This window comes from Rhinoderma darwinii, chromosome 2, assembly GCF_050947455.1.
Source record: "Rhinoderma darwinii isolate aRhiDar2 chromosome 2, aRhiDar2.hap1, whole genome shotgun sequence".
NCBI lineage: Eukaryota > Metazoa > Chordata > Amphibia > Anura > Rhinodermatidae > Rhinoderma > Rhinoderma darwinii.
Window position 1 is genome coordinate 421,151,348 of NC_134688.1, and position 25,414 is coordinate 421,176,761.

A 25,414-nucleotide genomic window follows, 5' to 3' on the forward strand; every position below is an offset into this window, starting at 1 on the left:
TAGAGAATAGAGTCCTGCACAGGTTCTCACCAGCCAATAGCAAGCCGGATGAGAACAACTAGGGATGGCCCCCCCTTCTCAATGGGCTCTATATGGTACCTCTATGGTACATACACCCTTGGTATGTACACGTCTGGTGCCAGGTAAACAAAAGATGGAACGAGTTCTAATCAAATCTGTTCCACCCCTTTTACCCTAGAAGAGACATCATGGAAAAGTCAAATTGTCTCCTTATACATTAGATTGTAATCTGTATGGCCAGATTAGGTGAATTAATTTCCCTGGTTCATGTGTATAATCTGTATAAAACACATCTGCAAAAGGCACAGCACAAGCCTAGCCGGAATACCTAAATTAGGCAGGGAATATTATTAAATGTAGGACTGTTCTCATAAACTGGAATGCATATTTTTAGAGATTTCAAGGTTAAAGTACATACATTGCCTTAGGCACCTGTTGGCTGAAAGGCGACCCATATATCCAGGAATATGTTTGGGTTTTATTTTGCAGGTGAGTTAGGATGAATCAGCTATATACTTCCAGTATGATCTTATAATGACCCCAGAGATATAATAACATAACTGTCATTTAGTATCTGGATCTTGATACAAGATAAGGCAACTCAGATTACAATGTAAGGAATGCAGCAGTGCTCTGGGGTACATAATATAAGCACTTACATAGCAATTTACAAATAAAAGTGCAATAAGTTCAAACAAAGTTATATACCCAATAATCTTTCTAATGGTAATAATAATGTGGAGCGAATCTACTAGCGTACAATAAATCATATCAACCAACTAGTAATTTTTTTGTATAATGGACAGTTATAGATTAGTTTCTACAAATTATAGCAAATTGGTATACTACCCCATTGTATATATGAAATATATATATATATATATATATATATATATATATATATATATATATATATATATACAAATCAGATATTCTTAATATTCTGCCATTCTTACGGATATATTGTTGTAAGCGGGATATTTGGCTCAGGCATCAAATGACATAAAGACTATGTACATAATTATAACGCTTGCAGTACATGATCAGCAGATATTGATCAGGTGTATTTATCGTTTGCTCGCATTTATTTGTGTTATCCTAGAATTCCCCCAGATTTCCTTATACTTTATGGTCAAAATGGCCAAAACATCTCTTGGTTAATTCTGTATTTTTAATTTTTTTTAAAAAATGCTCATTCATCGGCTGATCTGCTCGCTTAGGCGGCCAATAAAATGTTTGCTAGTCAGCACCACATCTCCCTGTGTAATCATTGAGATGTGCTGCCAAACATGCTGGAAATGTATTGGGATGAACGATTGTAGTAATGATCGCTCGTCACCATACATAACCGAACATTGCTCCTAGGGTAAAATAAGCGCCAATTGACGACCTGTCTTGTCGATCGCGCTTATTTTCATGGCCCTAATGGAGCAGTGTAAAAAGGACCCCAACAGAGGATGTCCAGATTGAAGTGCAGGAAGTGCATCTTGAGAGCCATATGGTATTCTATATATCAATAAGCCACAATGATTGGGTCTAATTTAAAGTTACCTACAATATGTTTAAAGACAAAACAGGCCACTTTCTCCATTCGACAGATTGTTCTTCATCACTCATGTTTGGGAAACAATGAAGATGCCTTCTTTGATCTTGACATTCCTAATATGCTGAATGTTTCTTGAAGACATTTTAAGCCTTCATAGTCTACATTTAAAGGCTATGTACACCTTTTATAGGCATTTTTTTTTTCTATTAAACAGGTCAATCAGTGTGATTGGTGTACATTTATAATTCTTTTTTAAAAAAAAAATCATTTTACTTTTTGAGATACAGCCGCTCTGTATTCTCTATACAGAGCAGCTGTATCGTTTGCTATGACCTGAATCCGTCAGCCCCGCGGATTTGACGGGTTCACTTAGCTGTGATAGATTACAGGTGGATCCTGTGTGTCATGCAGGACCCGCTGACACTGAACCTGTCAGTCCCGCGGACCTGATGGGAGCAGGATTTAGAGAACGATACAGCTGCTGTGTATAGAGAATACAGAGCAACTGTATCTCAAAAAGTAAAATGAATTTTTAATAAAAACTAATTATAATGTTCTGATTGACCTGTTTATTAAAAAAAAATCCCTATCAAAGGTTTACATAGCCTTTAATTTTTCTTTAGTCCAAGGTTTATGTGAAGTGGTGACAGCAAATTGTCCTTGCCTACACGCCAAGGAGAAGGACCACCATGTTTAAACCTCTAGAGTTTCTCCAATTCTAAACAGAATAGTTGATATATTTCATACGACTACTCATGTTTATGTAGACTGTTTTGACCAGAAGGTACTTTCCAATAGAATAAACTGAGAATTACATGTTCTGTATCTTGTAAGCATAAAAAATTTAGAATTATCATTAGCATATTCTCAATCAACAGGCCAAAATTAACTTAAGTTATTGTTGACAGTGTAATGAGGTAACATTGTTTCATATATTACAGATACCTCATATAAAGTTGTGGGCCTCCTGGAACCTCTGTGTTAGCAGTGGGCTTCTACTTTAACAATTCATCTGATGGTATTCCTTGGAAGTTTATCATGGTCAATAATACAGTATATTCACATGATCCAATATCACTGTCCACCAAATCTAGTCTCCACTATTCATGGCAATGTGGATGGACAGTAAAATATGGATCTTGTGGATATACTTCAGATAAACTGAATTGTTATGTAGGACAGTAAGAAGTATTGTCAGTAGACATCCAAGACATCCTTCTTATGCAGAGTATCGGGAGTTCACATGCCAGCATTAGTCATTCAACTTTGTTTCAATAATATTGTTTCTCGGCCCTTTTAGGACAGTTATGGCGGAAACACACATGATTCTGACAGCCAAACTGAAAGAAAAAGCTCAGATTCATCCATGAGCCCCGACCTTTCCTTGTCGCCCCAAGACCACATTCCTATAAGATATTCAGGAAAAGCTTCGCCAAGAGACGAATACAGAAGATACAGCTGTGACGACCCCACAGAAACCAGTTTTGGTAAATTCATCAAAGAGAAAAAACAGTTTCATCCTTACAAGAGGCAATTTAGTGACATTTTTCCGGATACTCTTCATTCTCTGTCTCTTGGGGAAAAACCTTTCAAAAATATTGATGGAATAGACAGCTTTGAAAATGTCTGTGGTCCCACATGTCCTGAAGACAATGAGTCATTTGCCACACACATTCCCGATATAGCTGCGGAAACAGCATGGTGCAATTCTATACAGTACAGCGCCAGCCATGATGAAGGTTCACAGATGATGGTAAGCTTACTATGTGGTTTAGACATCGACTTTGTTGTTTTGTACAAGTACTTAAAGAAGTTGTCTACGTCTATTGAACACTTCTTCACGGAAAAAATATAAAGATGTTTTTAGCTAGTGAATACAACTGCTCATTAGTTAACCTTGAGAACCACCACTGCCTATAGCCTTGGGATGAATACCAGAAAAGCTGTAGGGAATTAGAAATTCCAAGTGCAGTGCTCCATTATTTAGCAGGACCAATTATGTTAATATGACGCTTTAGGGACTTTGAGGCACTATAGTATAAGAAATTCCCCAAAAAATTATTTAAGGGGTTGTCCATTTTGGATAGCCCCTTTCCGTATGTCCATTTAGGACATATAAAGCTAAGAGACCATTCTTCCATTTGAGACCTCTATGTGCTAAATAAAGCAGAGAGCGGTTCCTGCCGTGACTGACCTTTATTACATAGACACCCATTAACTTCAATGTAAAAAATAGTCAGCGGCTGTATTCCCCAGCGGAAATCGCTGATCACCTACAATTTCCTCATTGTTGTAGGAAACAGCTTCTAGTCAGGGTTTGTCTCAAAGGCATATATTTTTGCCTTTTTAAGTGTTTTCGCACATGGTGGTTGAATCATAGGGAACTGTAAAGGTTCTCTACATAAAAGTTATCCCTTTTTGCTCTTAAAATACCTCCATGAGAGATTGGAGACAAATCTTTCTCCTGCCAATGTGAAGTAGGCCTCCTGGAGTCCACCTTTATTTTTAATATGTAGAGAGTTGGGGGTAAATTGAATGCGGATCTCTGGTAGACTGAAGATTGTAGTAGACTTTGAGATTCTGAACACACTTGCTGCTGTGGGTGGTCATGGTAAATTGGGGCGACTTTCCAAGTTTTGCTATAGGGTTTAATGGTTACCCCTGATGACTACATAAGTTATATTCAGGTCAAATTATCATTATGTATATTCACATATACATGTCTGTATCACAAACTGGATTAATTTGCGCCTTTATATATTACTGACAACAGTATGTGAGCATTCATTATTCTGCTTTTTGGATAGGGGTTACTTCTACAGGACTTTTATATGGCAACTTGGTGATTTCATACCCCTGTCCTGTCTTGCACCGTAACATAATATGATATTCTTCTGTACATCTTTATTATTTTTCAAGGTGGGTCTCGCAAAATATGGCTTCAAATAAACTATTTAGCACCTTATAATCACCGGCTTTGGACTCTGCTGGTGGCTAGATGACAATTCCGGTCATTGTCTCCGCACCCTTTGGGGCAAGTATGAAGGGCTTCTGCACTGCTGGGAATTGCATTGCCTCACTTTCTGGCATGTTCATTTCCATTTCCTGTCCTTTCCGTATTTTATAATGATTGTACTAATTGCATGTGCCATTGGTCTGCATGATCTCTGTGTACAGTATTAGATTTATGCATACAAAGAAATGCTCTAGTTTTTTCTACAGTATAAAAAATAAACCCCCGGTGTTTTACATAGCATCAGTGGGCTTTCTGACAAAAACAAGACACTTACATTAAATCATAATCTCGTCTGAAAAGAAATGTAAATTATGGCCTGTTGGTGAGGAATACCTTGTTTGAGGTTTGCTAAACTGTGTCCCAGTAAGACAGGGCAATTTATGTCACATCCTATTGGAAAGTCATACTGCCAGTGCTCGGGGCTGCATTGTAATGCATTTTGGGGAAGCAACTGGAGGTCTTCACTAACCCTTTGCTGGCGCAGCCATTTTTCGGTTTTTCATTTTTAGTTCTTCCTCCCCGCCTTCCGTAAGCCTTACCCTTTTCATTTTTCTGTTGACATAGCCGTATGAGGGCTTGTATTTTGCGGGACAAGTTCTAGTTTTTAATGGCACAATTTAATGTACCAAATAATGTACTGGGAAACTGAAAAAAATTGGAATTGGAAAAAACGTACGTTTTTTGAGTTTCGTTTTTGCTACATTTACCAAGTGGAAAAAAACAGATGTTAACTATATTCTGCGGGTCAATACGATTACCAAATTTATATAGCTTTTTTATGATGTACTACTTTCACAAAGAAAAAACAAACACTAAGGGTATGTTCACACGTAGTCAACAAAAACGTCTGAAAATCCAGAGCTGTTTTCAAGGGAAAACAGACCCTGCTTTTCAGACGTTTTTTTACCAACTCGCATTTTTCGCTGCGTTTTTTACGTCCGTTTTTGGAGCTGTTTTCATTGGAGTCTATGAGAAAACAGCTCCAAAAACGTCCAAAGAAGTGTCCTGCACTTCTTTTGACGAGGCTGTATTTTTACGCGTCGTCGTTTGACAGCTGTCAAACGACGACGCGTAAATAACAGGTCGTCTGCACAGTACGTCGGCAAACCCATTCAAATGAATGGGCAGATGTTTGCCGACGTATTTGAGACGTATTTCCAGACGTAAAACGAGGCAAAATACGCCTCGTATACGTCTGAAATTTGGCCATGTGAACATACCCTTAAAGAAAATTGTTTTGTGTCGCCATATTCTTAGAGCCATAACTTTTTTTTATTTTCTTATCAATGGAGGGCTTGTTTTTTGCAGGTGAGCATAGTTTTTATTGGTACCATAAATAATGTTATATTGTAATAGATGAGACTTTTATGGATGCTGCAATTCCAATTATGTTTACTTTAATGTTTTACATTTCTTTAGGGGGAAAATTAGTGCATTTTGAACTTTGAATATTTTTATGCTTTTTTTCGTACATTATTCAACACTTTATTTAACTGTTTTTTACTCGAACAAGCATTCATTTAATCACTGGTACACTACACTGCAACATCTATGTATTTCAGTATATTGTGCTATTTACCGGTTCCTATTAAGCCCTGCCAGGCCTTAATAGAAGCAGAAAGATGGCAGACCTGGGTTCCTTCATTAGGCATCCAAGCTGCCATGGAGTTGCGGTAGGATGATGGAGAGACTCCCTCTTTCTAACTGCTTAGATGCCGCAGTCGCTATATACCGCAACATCTAAGTGGTTGAATGTCCAGGATCGGAGTTATCTTTGATCGTGTCTGTTGCAGTGAAGTGTCGGCTGTATGATACAGCACACACCCGCTGAGTATGGAGTGAGCTCCATACTCTCCATTTCTGGCTATGGCGTACAGTTACGTTAAATATCGGGAAGGAGTTAAAAATAAATCATAGTAATAACAGTAATTTTGTCCATATTATATCCAGATAATTCATTGTATACAGGCATTCTGCTCCCTGATTCCGAGTTAAATCCAACAGGTCTTATTTTAAAGGTTTCTACGAGGATTGATAAACCCCAATATTAATATGAATCATGAATGTAAAAGAATATTAGAGCCCATTTCTGAATGTCTTACTGTTTCATGTACATGGCTGTATTACAGATCTATGTGGTAGAGGTCCATAATACAGTGTTCTATGGGCCCATACTGTACATGTTTTTTTCTCATGGATCCTGTATGAATCGACAAGAAAAAAATCGTGGCATGCTCCATTCTATGTTGTATTACCGAGGTACTCTAGCATAGCTTACGGCGCCTCCATGTGCTGCAGTACAGGGTAGGTGCTCGTGGTGAGGCTGTGTGCATGGGCCCTTATAAGTATTCAAAACCTGCCGTGGCCACTGTATTTTTTTTTCTAGACCTGTTAATGCTGCCTGCGTTGTGTACAGTACATAGCATGCTCCTATTTTAAAGGACTAATAAAGCGCACCATACAGGCAGCCATATTGCTGGTGCAGTCATTACATAATAATGCACTCATGACTGTGATGACATAAAACTATATGTAGATTTTATTTATATATGTATATATAGATATATATATATATATATATATATATATATATATATATATATATATAGGAATAAATATTTAAAAAAATAAATGTATCATTCTCTTTGTAGCTGGGATCAGAAGTGAAGCTGAAGCCACAATCTTTGCTTATGAGTCAGCAAGAAAAAGAGCAAAGGATGTACTGGTCTCAATCCCCAACACAGCAGATTTATTGTGCCCCACAGACATTTCCTCAGGTAAATCCCATGTGTACTCACCTGATTTTTTTATGTTTACTTTGTGTATGTTAATAAAGTACAAAAATAAGGATTTGCATGTTATGGTGCCCTCACACGCTTTGATAATGTGTACGTTTCGGCTATATCTTGCTAGTTTAACTTTTGCTCGTTTGCGACTGTTCTTGAAAAAAAAATCCAAAGACAAATGTTTACATGTGGTGATTCCTTGCTAAATTGTAATCCTAGGCACATGGTACAGGGGGGGGCACCTAAGTCTAGATGGGTTGTTTAATTGCCGGAGCATCGAGTGATTGCATGAAGTGATTTGCAGATCTTAACCCGATCGCACAGATTGACATACCATTATGCTCTAATTGCAATCTATTGACTGCAATAGGGCGTAATGGTATGCCCAGTGGATGGCAAAGGCACAGAAGCTGTACCCACATCATTCGCAGCAGGTGCCGGCTGAAATATGCAGCTGATATCCCGCTGCTATGGCCAGGATCCGAGTTACCACCAATCCCTGCCATTTAACCCCTTAGTTGCCGTGGTCAATGACGCTCACAGCATCTAGGTGGCTACAGAGGTAGTGGGCTCCCTCTGCAACCAAATTGATGTGCTGCGATACAATATGGCATATGGGTTGCGATGCCAATCAGGAGCCTAACAAAGGCAATAATAATAGCATCAAACTGACAGGCAATAATGCTTGGTATACTGAGTATACCAATGCATTATAAGAGTATGCTCGCACAGGGCAGATACGCTGCGTAAAAGCAGGAGGCTAGCCTGGATGAAGAAGCACAGAATTCTGGGTAAGTATATAATTTATTGTTTTTCCTGAGTTGCAATTTTCCGCCCCAAAAATCGCAACATCTACTGTTTGTTGCGGGTTTTAATTGCCAATTGAGTTCAATGGGGAAAACCCACAACAACAAAAAAATCTGATTATGCAAATACAATTGACACGCTGTGGATTACAAAAACGCACCGCTGGTCAATTTCTGAGCAGTTTTTCCGCTTATCATTTACACAGCGTGTGGATGAGATTTGATCAAATCTCATCCACTCTGCTGCTACTGTATCATGCCCCGTAAAAATCTGCAGAATTTAAGCTATGTGTGAACTTACCCGAAAAGCGATCATTAGACCGCTTTTTGAATTCCCTAATGAGACTAAAAAAGGAATTAAAGTTCATTAAAGTTAATCAAGAAAAAAAAGTGTTCACAGTAACAATAAAATAAAACCATTTTTTCCATTATTTAAAGCACTCAATGAATGGCGTAAAAAAGCGCAAAAACAACAATTAATTGTATGTACCCCAATATGGTTGTTTTAAAACAATATGACTCGTCCCGCAAAAAACAAGGCCTCAATCAGCTACATATGGAAAAATAAAAAAGTTTGTGGAATGCGGCGACATAAAAACTATTTTATTTCCATTAAAATGTGCTCTTATTGTGCAAAAGTAGTAAAACATAAAGAAAATTATATATATTTGGTATCGCCATAATTATATGACCCATAGAATAAAGGTAACACGTTCTTTATGCCGCATGGTCAACAACGTAAATTTTAAATGTTATGGCCCACGAAACTCAGTGAAAAGAAAATGAAAATATATAGCTGCATCCTCAAGATCCGAAATAGCTGCGTCCTTAAAGGGATTTCCCCCCAATAAACATTTATCACGAGGTTACGTTATAATTGTATGATCACTGGGGGCCCCATGATCTCTAGAAGGGGGTTCCCATTCCTCCTTACTGCACAATCGCAGTGAGGAAGATTTAGAATAGATCGGCGGTTTCGGATGAGCGATGCGGCTCCATTAAAAGTCTATGGAAATTATGGAAACAGTCGAGTGCTATACTCAGCTGTCTCCGTCAGCCCTATAGACATTGAATTGAGCGGCAGCGCACCTGTATGACCACCGCTCCATTCAAAATCCTCCTGACTGCGATCGCGCAATGAGAAGGAATGGGGGTGCCCAGCGATAATACATTTATCACCTATACTATAGTTCAACATTTTTAGCATACCTGAAGATAAGATTGAAATTAGTTAAATCGTACGCATTATTGAAGGCACCTTAATTGATTGTATGAGGACATTTATATGTTATGGCCATACTGAAAAGTTTAGAAGTCGAATTAAGTCATAAATAAAGTAGTATCAGAGTGAATAGAAAATAGATCTAAATCTAAACATGTGTTAGAGTGAGTGAGCCAGTGAATGAATGAATGAATGAATGAATGAATGAATGAATGAATGAATGAATGAATGAAAATGAATGAATGAATGAATGAATGAATGAATGAAAATGAATTCACAGAAGAACAAGTGAAGTTTGATGTCTTAAAGAGGCTCTGTCACCACATTATAAGTGCCCTATCTCCTATATAAGAAGATCGGCGTTATAATGTAGGTGACAGCAGTGTTTTTTATTTTAAAACATGATCTGTTTTCACCACTTTATTAGCGATTTTAGATTTATGCTAATGAGTTGCTTATTGCTCAAGTGGGCGTGTTTTTACTTTAGACCAAGTGGGCGTTGTACAGAGGAGTGTATGACGCTGACCAATCATTGTCATGCACTCCTCTCCATTCATTTAGGCAGTGAACATGTTAAAAAATGTATGGCCGAATGGATACAAACAATTTTTTAGGAATTTATCATCTATTGACTCGAAAAATGTGATGGATCTGCTCTATGACAGGACTCAGATACTATGCTTTTTTGAGACCTGTAATAAAAGGATCTCAACAATGTTTCTAAGATTAGATGTCGGAAAGCCATTGCTAGAAAGCCATTAAAAGTACCATGGAACTTCCTGCATGCCACACTATTCAAACAAAACTTTGGTACTACCTTTTTCCTTTTTTTTACCTTTTTTACCTTTTTGATACCAGGGGCTATCTCTCTCTGCCCCTTTTATTTTACCTATCCATAGACCCCATAAATCACTTATAAAAATATCTTGCTAAATGAATGGCCAAGTTCACTGATAACATTACCCTAAGGCCGGGTTCCCACGTAGAGTAAACAGAATTCTGTGCGGAAATTCTGCAACATTTAAAGTAGCAGCAAAAGTGGATGAGATTTTGAAAACCTCATGCCCACGCTGTGGAAAAAAAAACACAGCAAAAACGTTACTAAATGAACCTGCGGTGCGGAATTTAAATCCACAGTATGTGAATTTATGCTGCGTTTTCGTTGCTTTTCTGTTGCGGGTTTTCCCCATTTAATTCAATAGGAATGCAAAACCTACAACAAATAGCCAAGTGTTGTGACTTTTGAGGCGGAATCACAGCGATCATACTTACCCACAACTCTCTGCTTCTTCCTCCAGTCCGGCCTCCTGGGATGACGTTTCATCCCATGTGACCATGTGCAGCCAGTCACAGGCCAATTACAAGCTGCAGTGGTCACATGGGCTGCAGCATCATCCAGGGAGGCGGGACCGACGGCAAAGGAGGGACACATCACCATGACAATGGCCGGGGGAAAGTTTTTTTTTTTTTCTACTGCTGCTTCCCATAGCGGAAATTCCGCCCGAAAAATCGCACCACAATGTGGTGCCGTTTTTTTGGACGAAATTCGGATATTGCTGTGTAGTTTTTACGCAGAGTATCGGACCTGTGGGAACCCAGGCTAAGGATTATAGACCACAAATGTAACTTTAAACCAATCTTAAGGAGATAGAACAATTGAATTGACTTTGGGAAGCTTTGTGAGTAAAGTGCCTGTCTTGCCCCTATGGATCCCTCTTCTATATGTAGCCATAAAAATCTCCTAAAAACAATATACTGTCAATTTTTACAGATACATCAGAAACCTTCAAACCACTTTAGGCATATGGAAGAACTTCACAATATGTGGCGGGAGCCAGCATTCATAAAAAAGTAGTAATCCCAAAACCTCTACTCTTGTTACAATTGCAACCTGTTTACTTCCATCCAAAAGAGGACAAAAAAATCCAAGATCCGATTACACATCCTTCGAATATGTTCCTAATATAAAATGTTATAATCTGAGAGTAGCTGAGAGTGACTGGTCACCACTCAAATTATATTGTACGGGTACTTTCCTAGACTTGGACTTCATACCTTTCAGTTTTTCAAAAGTCACTTCGCCGCGTGCTCCAAACTCTCACAAAAACGGTTGAAATCTGATTCGTTGTTATGGGCACAAAAAAATCCACTTTTTTTTTTCCGCCCTATGAATAATACAGTGCTAGATTTTCTTGGCTGCTAAAGAAAAAAATAAAGTGTTGACTCAACATATGTTTTTTAAATTTATGTTGTAAAATGTTACAGTGCCGTATTACACATTTAGTATCTAGCACCTGCACTTTCTAAGGGTATATTTACACATGGTAGATTTGTTGCAGAAATTTTGGTAACTGAAAATCTCTTCCATTCATCTGCATTGGGTTGATTCTGCAGCAAGCCTATGGATTTCTACAAACCCTATTGAGTTGAATGGAACAATGGCAGACATTTCTGCAACAAATCTGCTGCGTGTGGCTATAGGTGGTTACACTTATAAGTGGTTAGTAAAAAATATACTTTATTCACCATATTTATTATTTCGGTAAACCAATTATTTACCCTAAATGGTTAGTAAAACTGTATTCACTGTAGCATGTATTCTATCTCTTAGCTGGGTACATTCTAATAGCTGCTTATTTATATGGATTTTCTCCCAGCCTACCGGCTGTCATTTTGTTCCACGTACTATGTTTGGCATTGTAGGTTTTCTGAAGTCAGTTTTGCTAAAATCATATTTCATAATTGTGAAAAAGAAGAAGAGCCTCCTCCCTTCATACAGTCAGGTGCCAGGTTCACTACAGCACGTTGGCATAACTCATTGTAGAAACTGTAGCAAACAAGAAAGTGCCTTGGGCTGGAGCATAACACGGATGAGCTACAACATGCTCATCTTTTATATTTCCAATATCAATCCACCTGTAGACTGGCAGCCTGACAAGCTGTTACTTGTTCCTCCCCCGGTCTTCCCACCCTAGGGGACATTTCTTAAATATTGTTCTAGGTTACCATGCTGCAAGGTGTATGTTGTGCATATAGGAACTGTCTGCTTCGAACACATTTATTTAGTATTCATGCAAAAAAAGATTTTCGTTTGGTACCCTTAATGGTCAAGTCCAAGGGCCCAGTAGGTAGAGGGGCCCACTGCCACCTTATAAGCAGCTATTAGCTTCCTACTGTCTATAGTTTACAGTTACTGGTGGATTGTTACATAGACATACTATGGATACTCTACGATGAGTTATTAGAGAACAAGGGGCCCATCTTGCACAGGGGTCCTCTGCTGTCCGTGTCTGCCCCTGGTCAAGTCAGATTGCATGATGCTTCTGGAAGGAACCTTCATTCAGTCTAGAAAAAGAAATTGGCAAACATTTTCTGGCTGCAGATAAACTACAGCTACCAGCATCTATTTGATCTAACTGCCGGAGGGTAGAATTCAATAAATTATGCCGAAAAACGAAATATAATCACTGAGTTGTCTTCTTCTGCCAATAAGAGTTTTGCTGAGTTATTTTGTTGTTACGTCTGTGTCTAGGAGCGCTGAGTGACAACCAATATGGCTGCTATTAGAGCTTCCGCAGAGGTTGTCACCCAGGTCTCACGGATTCAAGAATGTAAAATGTGCCTATTTAAAGGGGTTTTCCATCACTAAAACATTTGTAACGTGGGATTCTCACAAGAGGTCCCCATCTGCTCGTGACTCCTGCCTCTCATTGTGCTTTACAACACAGCATTCCGTTCTCAGGTCTGCCCAGGCTTTGGTCACCCTCCTGCATCCCTTTATCCACAGCCCCCAGCCTTCTGCTGCTCTGCAATAAGACAAGCCGCCTCGTTTACCAGATCTTCTTTGTCACAATGCTCTCACTCCTCTCTGCTGACCTCCGCTCTCCCCTCTCTCTGGGCACCAAATCCTCCATCTTTTATTTGCTTCCTACTCCCTCCCCTCCTACCAGCAAGGTGGCGCAGCGTATCATATCACCACACTCTTCTCTGCCCGCACCAGTCTTCCAGTGCCTGTCAGCGTCACCCCTCTTCCCTTTCCTTGCGCCATTTACCTTCATCCTCTGCCATCCTGGGCATCCAGACAGTCTATTAAAGAGCCAGGTAACCTACTTACAAAAAGGATACATGTCTCAGTCCATAAGCTGTAGTGGGGGTAGAAGGGGGCACTTATTTCACCCTCCATACACATTTATGGCTCATCCTTAGGGTCCATTTACACCGGTCCATTTTGGCCGTAACAACGAGCGCTGATCAACGATACAACTCATTGATTTGCGCTCGTTTGCTCCTTTCACAAGGAGGTAGTATGGGGACGAGCGCTCATTACTACAATCACTCGCCCCCATACATTTTTATCATGTCTGCAACACAGTGAGATGTGCTGCCGACAACGATAATATTTTAGACCGCATAAACGATACAATCAGCCGATAAACGAGCGTTTTCTCGTTCATCGACAGATCATTGCCCTGTTTACACAGGGCAATGATCGGGAACGATAATTGACCCGTGTAAATGGGCCTTTAGGATAGTCCATCAATGTTTGATTCGTGACTGTCTGACCATTTACCACAGTGCCCATTTAATGTTTGCTCAGGAACAGTGTCTCATCTATACATGCAGCACAGCCCCATTCATCTTAAAGTGGGTGAACTGCAGTACCAGGCACAGCTGCTTGTACGGATGAGCCCATGTGCCTGGTTTTAGGGATACCATAGTTTAGTGTTTTTTCTTTTTCTTACCCCCGCAGTACTGTAAGGAAGTGTATATAAAATACAATTTCCTTAAAAGTGTCCCAATCAAATATAAAAATTACTTACTACATGTGTTTGGCAAGACTACATACAAGATAATAAAATGTTTTCTCTGATTTCTATTTTAAGGCTTGCATGTGCTATCAAGTCTGTGCATTACTTGCTTCTTTCAATTGAGGATCGAAGTAGGGCATTTACAATCCAGTGAGACGTGTCTTCTGACTAACAACCTAAATGATTCATCATTACATGTTTCGGATTTGTTTGGTATGTTCCTATTAAATAGCGAAAGAGATTATAGAGCTGTTTATGATTAAGGCATTTCACATGTCTAAGGGAGATTTAGGTAATCCACTTATATGTCACTGCAAACCACTATAGACCATTCTGTATCATGGGACAGTGTAGTGTTTGCTGGAGACCTTGTATATATATATAAAGTTTGTAACAAAAATATGAAGTCTGAAGGCCAAACAGTATTAAATGTCAAAATAATTTCTAAGCTTGACAGCTGACATTAAATTCATGGTTACCGCTATGGATAAGAGTGGAGGCAAGAGTGTATATAAAGGACAAGCAGAACCTATACCGAAAATGTAAATGCCCTCCTTCTACATCCCAGCATGGAAGGGCCTGGGGCTTGTTCCCATTTACTTTTTCCCAACCCCTTGTAAAAGAGATGGCTGGTGTTACACTCTTGTCAGATCTCTTTCCCTTGTTTGTTAACACTAAAATACCTTCAGGGGATGGGAACTTTGTATGAATTGAAAGGGAATATGGCCCTCAGAACAACTGCATAGAAGGCACAATATTGCTTTATTTCATTTAAAGGAAAATAACACTTTTCTAGTGCAAAATATTAATAAGTTGAATCAATTCACTGTCAGCAATGGTAAAGCTATGGGGGTTAGCAATCATAATCGGCCATTATAGGAACCCTAACAATACCTATTAGACAGGCAGATATTCTTTCATGAGCGAGCGATAAGTGATGATTTAGCAAGTTGTTTGTGTTCGAAAGACAGTCGGTTACACGTGTCAATAATTGCTAAAGATCTTGGCGATTCAGTCATTACTGCGATCATTGGGATCAATGACTGGAAGATTTCTGATTAGACGAGGGGACGTGGCAGTGACGACCAATATTCTTTCGTTCGTGTAGATGTGACCGATCCTCAGAAACCCAACGTTTTATCGTTCATCATTCGATCGTTGCACACTATTACACATGACGATTATCTCTTACATTCGAACGATTATACAAAAATGTCTGCAATAATCGTTTCGCCTAATAGGGCCTTAAGAGAGAGGTGTGATAACATATCATATTAATTGCACAATGATGTCATCTTACTATACAAATTAATACTTCATTTTTCAGTGTTTTAAGTCTATACATATCACATATATGAATTTACATTGGAAATCATAGATAGTGAAGAGCCCAGAAGCCTCAGCTATGCCCCTTGCCCATCGGGAGCCTCACCTTAACTCATTGGATAGTCAAATTATTTTAAGTAGATATAACTAACAAGCTTTATAAAATTCCACCTCAGGGTAGGAACCTTATGGGCAGAATGGAGAAGGAAGACATTTTATTGACGTGTTTTAATACAATACTTTAGAATAAAAAAATTATATATTTTCACAAATGGAAAAGGACCCAGGTGCAGATATCTACAGGTGGCTGAGGCCTCTCGTACAGTGCTTGTGATTAATGACCGTGACACTGTCATCATCTGAGGTGCGGACATACAAATGATTGCTCTGTCTAATATCATTAACACCCTCTATAACATACATGGAAATAGTGACAAGATGGTTGGGATAGAATAATATATTATTATTCTGCGGTTGCTTCTGCATTAGTTATTGCGAAATATAGAGAGGAAGAATCTGCGAGAAATGTTCAACTTTATGTATTTTAAACATTTTGGAAGACTGACGATGGGAACATTTGGGAAAATTTTAATGTTTTCAGTGTTTCTTGTGCTGAGGTGTAACTGCAGCCTCTGCACCCCCTATAGCTATAGGATTCACTGGTGTGATATATGAGTAAAATATAACATTTATTTATAACTCTCTAAAAACAGGGGTACAATCACCACTGTGAAGAAGCCCCACCGTGTGTATAAAAACGTATTAAATAATAAACTCTGAGTTCTAATTCAATTGTGAACCTCCTATAGCTCAGTGTTCAACAAGAATATCAATACGGAATCAGCATTTCAAAAATGGGCATAACAATAGTCTTGACCCTAATTCACACTAGAGTCCGTGATAACCGCACCGGAAGCTCCTAGTGTTGAGGTATACAAACAATGCTAGTGTTCCCAATGCTAAAAAATTCCTATTCACAACCGACCCTACGCGTTTCAATACTCATCATCAGGGGTCTGTAGCTTGGTCACTCTGGCCGGGATGCCAGCGATATTTAGTTCAGCAGCAGATATTCTGCTGTACTCCACGGAAGCATGCTCGCATAGATGTCAGCGGCATGACCCCTGATGATGAGTATTGAAACGCGTAGGGTCGGCAGAGGGACGCGTCGCCATGGCTATGGGTAAGTATGAAACTTTATTAACGTTTTCTGCAGCAGACATTCAATTTAGTGCAGTTTTTCAGCCGGAATCCCCTCTGTCGACCAGGGCAGATTTGATGAGTGCTTTTACGGAGTGTATCCGCCCTGTGTGAACATACCCATACTATGTCTTATAGGAATTCACTGATTTACACAAAGTGGACAATCAATAAGCCCTTGATGTTGCACCTGGGAATGACTGCACTTGACTGCAAATGTAGTGTGATCCAACATAATAAAAGCTGAATATTGCAGTGGTGCTTCTATTCGACACCATACACTCTAGAAGCAATGCTCCTAGGGGAAAATACCTCCTTAACACAGCTTGTAATGGACTATGCCACCATTTTTTTCTCATGAATTCATACAAAACCTGCAATGAAAAAACCTATGTGTGCCTCCATATGAAATCAGAGACACACAAGAGGACAGTATGGGTTGCATACGCCTATAAAAGAACGTATACTGTAGAGTATACAAGATTATTATTTTTTACAGTTGCATTGAAAAGTTTAGTTGACAACACTTTTCACTACAGTTGAGACACAGTTATATACCGGAAAAATGTTTGGCTGACGAAACTCTTTGGGCATATTAGAAATATGCCTGAATTGAGTTTCGGTAATGTCATTGTTTAACTTTTTATTGTGAATGTAGAATGGGATAATGTAATTGAGTTGGAAATGTCTTAATCAAATGCAATAAACCTCGCTTTAATGCGAAATAAAAGTACATGACTGGAAAACCTCACTGAAATTTATACTGGAGCCATTTAATTGGTCTTATATTCCCACCCTCAATAAAACTGCATTGTATGCCTGTACTTTACTATCTGATTTCCTGACTGTAATTAATCATCGGTTATATAAAAAGATGATCTCTGGCCATAATTTGACCTTCATCTCCCATGTCAACACCTTTAGAGATGAATGGAACTGGTGAGCAGTTTAGGCTTTGAAGCTGGTACCCCTGCAAACATCTTTATGGCGTTATTTGACATAGAGTGTCTTAAAACCTATTTTATCTTTATTCTAAAAATCAGTATGGGTTCCAGCGCTTAGGTCCGCATGTTTAGCAAGGAGGAACCATGACCACATGGTGCCGATAGCCAATCAGCCTGAGAGGCATTTTCATTTGCAAAGAGTGCGCAATTTAATTTGTTTCTCCGATGTGAATAGACTCCTTTTTATTTACTGAGGCATCACTCATGAAAGAAACAGTTGCGTTTCAAATTCAGCTCTGCTGCATTATACTATCACCTCATCACAATGTAAGGAGGCCTTTCAAAACAGAACCACATGACACAGTGATGCAACTTTGAATAAATCTTTTTTTATTTTTCATTTATTTTTTTAAGAATGTAGCAGAGAGTTTGTACTTGCCTGATATGAGTTCATGAACCCTCACTCTGAATTCTGACCTTCAAAAAAGAGGGTCTAAATAACCTAATGGACACCCCCTTTAATGTGGAATGTTGGTCGCACATTCTCATGTTGCACTCACCATCACATCTATATTGAGAGGTGTTATGGGGTCCTATAGAAAAATCTGTAATAGGGCCTCAGTTCATTATGATCACCTTCAGCACGAGAGATCAGAACATGAAAACCTTATTATTATTTTGGTCTGTGGCTTGTGTCTTTTCCCAATGCAGAGGATAGGGATAATGCACACAGTGATGTCACAGTACAAATATATTGTACACAGTGATGTCACAGTACAGACTAAATGCACAGTGATGTCTCAGTAAAGAGATAATATACACAGTGATGTCACATTACAGCGATAGTACACAATGATGTCACAGTATAAGGAAATGCACATACTGCTGTCACAGTGCAGAGATAATGCACACAGTAGTATCACATTACAGGGATAATGTACACAGTGGTGTCACAATACAGGAAACCTACAGATAGTGACATCACAGCATAGAAATTTAGCAAACAGCTGATTCCATAACATAGGAATAATGCACCACATGATATCACAGTATTGGAATAATGCAAAATAATTAATAAAGCATTACATTTTCCATGATCCCCATCATCCATAGCCTTCACTAACTGTACCTCACCTCTCAGTAGAGATATGTCTTATTACGTGCTGGACATATCAGCTTTATACTTTGATAGTTACGCCCATGGAGATTCTAAACAGAGCAATAGCTGAAATAACTGCTATACAAAGGCATATAAATCTAGTTACTATATGGACAATAACTCTACGGGCGCTATACTGTGTATGTTCTACTATACTGCATGGTCACTGCTTATAGACATCTCTGTGGTTTTTATTAATGTAAGGGCTTATTCAGACGAACGTATAATACGTCCGTGCAACGCGCGTGATTTTCACGCGCCTCGCACGGACCTATGTTAGTCAATGGGGCCGTTCAGACAGTCCGTGGTTTTCACGCAGCGTGTGTCCGCTGCGTAAAACTCACAACATGTTCTATATTTGTGCACTGTTCGCACATCATGCACCCAATGAAGTCAATGGGTGCGTAAAAATCATGCGCAGCACACGGAAGCACTTCCGTGTGACGCGCGTGATTCGCACAACAGCAGTAAAAAGTATGGATGAAAACAGAAAAGCACCACGTGCTTTTCTGTTTACAAACATACAAACAGAGTGTTATAATGATGGGGGCTGCGCGAAAATCACACAGCCACGCATCATACACTGCTGACACACGGAGCTGTTAAAGAGGTTCTGTCACCAGATTTTGCAACCCCTATCTGCTATTGCAGCAGATAGGCGCTGCAATGTAGATTACAGTAACGTTTTTATTTTTAAAAAACGAGCATTTTTGGCCAAGTTATGACCATTTTCGTATTTATGCAAATGAGGCTTGCAAAAGTACAACTGGGCGTGTTGAAAAGTAAAAGTACAACTGGGCGTGTATTATGTGCGTACATCGGGGCGTGTTTACTACTTTTACTAGCTGGGCGTTGTGTATAGAAGTATCATCCACTTCTCTTCACAACGCCCAGCTTCTGGCAGTGCAGACACAGCCGTGTTCTCCAGAGATCACGCTGTGTCGTCACTCACAGGTCCTGCATCGTGTCGGACGAGCGAGGACACATCGGCACCAGAGGCTACAGATGATTCTGCAGCAGCATCGGCGTTTGCAGGTAAGTCGATGTAGCTACTTACCTGCAAATGCTGATGCTGCTGCAGAATCATCTGTAGCCTCTGGTGCCGACACGATGCAGGACCTGTGAGTGACGTCAGAGATCTGCACTGCCAGAAGCTGGGCGTTCTGAAGAGAAGTGGATGATACTTCTCATCAGAACGCCCAGCTAGTAAAAGTAGTAAACACGCCCCGATGTACGCACATAATACACGCCCAGTTGTACTTTTACTTTTCAACACGCCCAGTTGTACTTTTGCAAGCCTCATTTGCATAAATACGAAAATGGTCATAACTTGGCCAAAAATGCTCGTTTTTTAAAAATAAAAACTTTACTGTAATCTACATTGCAGCGCCTATCTGCTGCAATAGCAGATAGGGGTTGCAAAATCTGGTGACAGAGCCTCTTTAAGGACCTTTTGTGCACGCAAAACGCACACGCTCGTGTGAATCCGGCCTAAGCATGTGGGTATTAATAACCTCAGATTCATGATTTTTTTTAAACAGCAATGATATTCAAGGCAAAACCAGTAAAACAAATATTCTACAGAAAGCAATTTCCCAGTTTACTAGAAGCCAGTAGAAATTGATAAGATGCTGTACAGTCTCAGGATATTACATTTTAAGCTCTGTATATGGTTGTAAACACCTGCAATAACCATAAATGATCTTTCCTTTAGTATTCCACAGGAGGAAGCTACCCTGTTACATACATTTCTACATCACATTACCCTTACCAAAGGATTGCACCACAAGCTGGCATTGAATCCCAGCAACCCCTGTACCCAAAACCCATTTATTCATACAGGTACTAAATTTTATTATATTATATTTATGAGATTTAATTTAAAGGATATGTTCACTTTAGTAACCAAAAAATACTGTTTTGTGTATACAGCTCCTGTGCAGACTTCTGTTTCTCCATGATAACAGACTACAAATATTCAGTGTAGTTTAAGGCCTCATGCACACGACCGTAGCCATGTGCACGGCCGTGATATTCGGGTCGGTCGGCCGCGAAGTGACACCCGCGAGCCACCCGCAAATCGCGGGCCGTGCACATGGCCGCGTGCATTATTTCCTATGAGACTGGACCGCAGAACACGGCTGTAATAAGACATGTCAGTTCTTTCTTCTGGCTCCTGGGCCATGCACGGACCGTGGAAACCACGGTCGTGTGCATGGGTGGGCCCATAGGAAAGAATGCGGCCGCAATTCTCCCGTGGGTTTTTGGGGGAATTGCGGCCGCAAAAGCACGTTCGTGTGCATGGGGCTTAATCCTATAGTTATGTTACTACTCCTTTCCATCTGCTTCCTCTGGTAGCTAATGTACAGACAGTAGAAGTGGGGCAGATAGAAGGAGGGTCAGACTATACACAAGGTTTGTTTGTAGTCTGTAATCCCAGAGATACATAGGTCTGCATAAAAGCTGTATACACAAAACGTTAAAAGTAAATTCTTAAAGCTATTTGCAAAGTCAATTTATTGCTTGATTTTAGCATTTTGCACTGGATTTTGAACAGCGAAATACATTTTTGTTCTTTTGCGTGGAGATGAGTAATTTCTACCCCCCCAAAATCTTACCTGTGCAAGGACTATTCCTTTCCACAGATAACTGAATCGATCATCACAAATTCAGAGATCTTTGCATGGGTCCGCGGGTAAGAAAGATTTCAGGATTTGAAAAAGCGACCCATCTAAGTTCATTGGCAGTTAGGTAGTGGGCCTAGGAATAACTTTTACACCATGGATCATGACATACAAGCCACAGATCTGGACCTTCCTCTCTTGCATGTACACTCCTGTACTTTAAAGAGGACCTGCCAGATCTCCTGATATGTCTGTTTCAGTAAATGCTTGTATTCCACATGAAATAACAATTCTGGAACACTTTTTTCTTAGAACTCTCCATTGTGCCGTTCTTTTGTTATTCCTCCTGGAAATGTATGAATAAATTGATAGATGTGTGTTACCATTCCACTTCTCAATGGGGTGTGTCCCTATACATGCTGACGCCATCCAATCAGTGCTGACCGTGTGAGACTGTGTAAGGGGCACACGCTATTGACAAGGGCAATGATGACACCCACTCCACTTGTTAATTTATACATAAATTTACAGGAGGAATAAAAGAGGAACAAGTTATAAGAAAATGTGCTCCAGAATTGTTTATTCATGTGGAATACAAGTTTTTTGCAAAACAGACATGTCAGGAGAGCTGATAGATCCTCTTTATTTACGGCTGATTAAGGACAATTCTGTACATATGAATTCATTAATGCTGACACAATCATTTATTTTTTTTTTCCAAAGCATCCTGATATTTATGGCTCTTAAGAACAGTAAAACCGGCAGCCTTCCTGTAAGCGAGATTTACAATTTTATGACGGAGCACTTTCCTTATTTTAAGGTAAGATCATCACAATATGACATCTCGTCCAAATATCAACCTATAATTTGTCCATTAAAAGAAAGTTTGGTTAAAATTACAACTCCCATACATAACCCTTAGCCATCCAGACTAACCTGACAACCAATATGACACATATATAAACATTTTATGAAACTATGACTGTCTATAGAAGATTTTAATGACAATATTCAAGAAGACTTGACAGCCATGCTCCCAGCACAACGTCTTCATAGTTTTGTTCATTAACCATTGCCATTCAGGAATGTGTAATAATTACATTTGTAGCCCCAAAGCAGAAAGGGAATGAATAACCCAAAACAAGTAATAAAAAAAAATGCTTTGAATGACACATCTGCCTTTCTGTACACCCTGCAAAAATTAGTTGTAGATCCTTATAACCAGCGCTTTTGGCGAAACATAAAGAATGACAACCTACCGGTCTCTAGTTGATGCAGTACCACAAGTCTCAGCATGCATAGACTAACAGAGGACAGTCACAGCAATACTATAGTTGTGATTTTGTCCCTTTAAAAGTTTCCCTTAGGCTATGTTCACACCTGCGTCAGTGTCTCTGTTGTTCAGAGGAGCAGAACAAGGAAATGACGGAGGCAACGGTTCCGTTGCACAATAGACACCGCCGGTGGCCAATGGATCCCATTGACTTTAACGGGTTCTGTCGGCTTTCCGTCGGCTGTCCGCGATTTTACCAGAGACAATAGCGCAGAATAATGTGCTATTGTCTCCGGTAATCTCGATGGCCCCTAACAAAGCCCCCAATGCAGATGTGAACGAGGCCTAACAGTGATCAAATTCCAAATACAATTCCTAAATTCAGACTTTTCCCATCATTGGTTCTTAAACTTCCAGCTACATGCAATCATAGGGCTACATATTTTATACATCCACTTCTTAGGTATACAGTATATGATTCTGCAAAGATGGGTGACGTGATGGCTAATACAGCTCCAACAGGAGTTGTAAATTAGATCTCCCAGACTCCTGAATGACAAATATGCCTAGGTAAAGGATTAGGATGCCCCACTATTAGCCAGAGTGAAGAGACACTACATAGAGATGCTCCTACGCTGGAGGACGGAGGACAGCCATGTATTAGATAGTTGCCCATTCATTTCAATGGGCATCATGTAATACCACAAATGTGTGACCGTCAGCAGTTTTCCCTGGCAATAACAGTTATTTGGCAGTGGTTTAAGATGCTGTACCCATGGCAATGAATGCCAGTAAGTCCTCAGAGTAGGGGTTGTCCAATCAGAACAAACCCTTTAAGCTCCAATACTGGAGCATGGGTTGTATCAATGCATAACTAGTTAGATTTGTTCAGAAATCTAGGAAAGGTGGGTGACAAATCCTTTTGGTTTGGAAAAAATACAGGTAATGCTTTAAAAGGGGTTGTCTGGACATTTTTATTGATGGCCTTCTGATAGGATAGGTCATCAACATCTGATCGGCGGGGGTCCGACTCCTGACACCCCTGTCGATCAGCTGATTGATGGAGCCACAGCGTTCATCGCCACAGCCTTTTCACCGTTTAGAGGCACATCGCCGTACACATACAAAGCGGATGTGACTGAAATTGCCGTTTCGGTCCAATTCAAGTGAATGGGGCTGAGCTGCAATCTCAAGCGCAGCTGCTACCGATGTGTGCGGCGTTGTCCCTGATAAAAACTGAAGAGAACACAGCGACGAACACCGCAACCCTTTCAGTTGGCTGATTGGCAGATCCCCACTGATCTGATATTGGGTACCTAGCCTAGGGATAGGCCATCAATATAAAATGTCCGGAAATAAACCCTTTAAGTATTTAAAAGATCTTAGAATAAATTAAAGGGATTGTCTGCTTAGGACAATCACTTTTTGCTAGAAGAGTCCCCTAAGAATAAGCTTATCACAGGGTGTCCCGCTCCTGGGACTCTTAGCAAGTGTTCAATACTTCTGCAGCACCACAGTAGGGGAAATGAAGCATTACACAATTCGTATTGAAATCAGCGGACTGTCGGTTTTATAATATTCTTTTTATTATTTCCATGTTTTTCCATTGACATAATTAAGTCATCCAAAAAATACACAATAATTATAATACCCACCCAACCCCCCACCCGTCCCACTTTCTGCCATCCAAAAAGAAAGAGGGAAAGAAGGAGAAAATAAAAAAAGGGGCGGAGAATTTTTTTCTTTTATCTCTTTTTTTTTTCTTTCTTTTCCAACATCCATGGGGCCTTACGACCTTACAACAATAACTTTATCCCCAGCATCCAGTTGATCAACCCAACATCTCCATTTGTCACAGAAATATATATACCTCCCCTTTGAGGTATAGTAGCTTCGTTCATAGTAGCACTCTAAATACTGCCTTCTGCCACTCAAGCACAGCCAGTGGATTTTTTATGAACCATATCCTAAGAATTTGTAGTCTTGCCAGGAATAATATCTGTAACACAATATTCCGATCATCCCCCTTTTTTAACCCTGTTACCCTTGAAAGATCTCCCAAGATCATTAAACCCTGGGGGTTCTCGAAAGCTATACTACCAATATCGATGCAATTTCGGGCATCACCACATCATGGACTGTCTGTGTAATGCGCAGGGTCCTCCAGGGAGAAGGACTGTGTTTGTAGCCACTCTCCACTCTAGATGATACATAGGGATCCTAATTGAGAGACCCACCTGTATTTACTCAGAAAATGATAGGGATTATAGTATTCTACAATGCATATGAATCAACAGCATGGTGTGCCCAGAATCAATGGTAAAATGTGAGGACCATTCTATCCTTCTTTCCTACATACCGGTACAACTATGGCTGGGGTGGTCTTGATATTTTATAACTGCAATTCATTGCTGAAAATCCAAGACCCTCCCAGTATTAAAAATCCATTAATGGGAATGGAAATTCCATGCAATTATCTGGGGTGGAAACCACTTATAGATAGAAGGCTGAATGTGTCTGTTATGATGAATAGAGACACAGACACAACTATAAAAGTGATGCATGGCGTTTGACATTTGTCTGACTGACACAACTCTATTTATGGGCTGGGTGAGTAGAAAGTGGATTGTGTCTGGGCTCTATTTATATTATCTGGGGTATTATAGTTTTATTCCTAAGAGTC

At 39.7% G+C, this 25,414-nt stretch overlaps 1 protein-coding gene across 1 annotated transcript in view; it reads left to right on the top strand.

Annotated features, from left to right (window-relative positions):
• FOXN1 (forkhead box N1) overlaps window positions 1-25,414 on the top strand; it is a 73,858-nt gene that overhangs the window by 42,508 nt on the left and 5,936 nt on the right. The window contains exons 3-6 of the mRNA XM_075850851.1: window positions 2,868-3,320; window positions 7,235-7,360; window positions 20,549-20,676; window positions 22,182-22,278. Coding sequence (XP_075706966.1) covers window positions 2,868-3,320; window positions 7,235-7,360; window positions 20,549-20,676; window positions 22,182-22,278 — 804 coding nt within the window. The remainder of the gene's footprint in view (window positions 1-2,867; window positions 3,321-7,234; window positions 7,361-20,548; window positions 20,677-22,181; window positions 22,279-25,414) is intronic.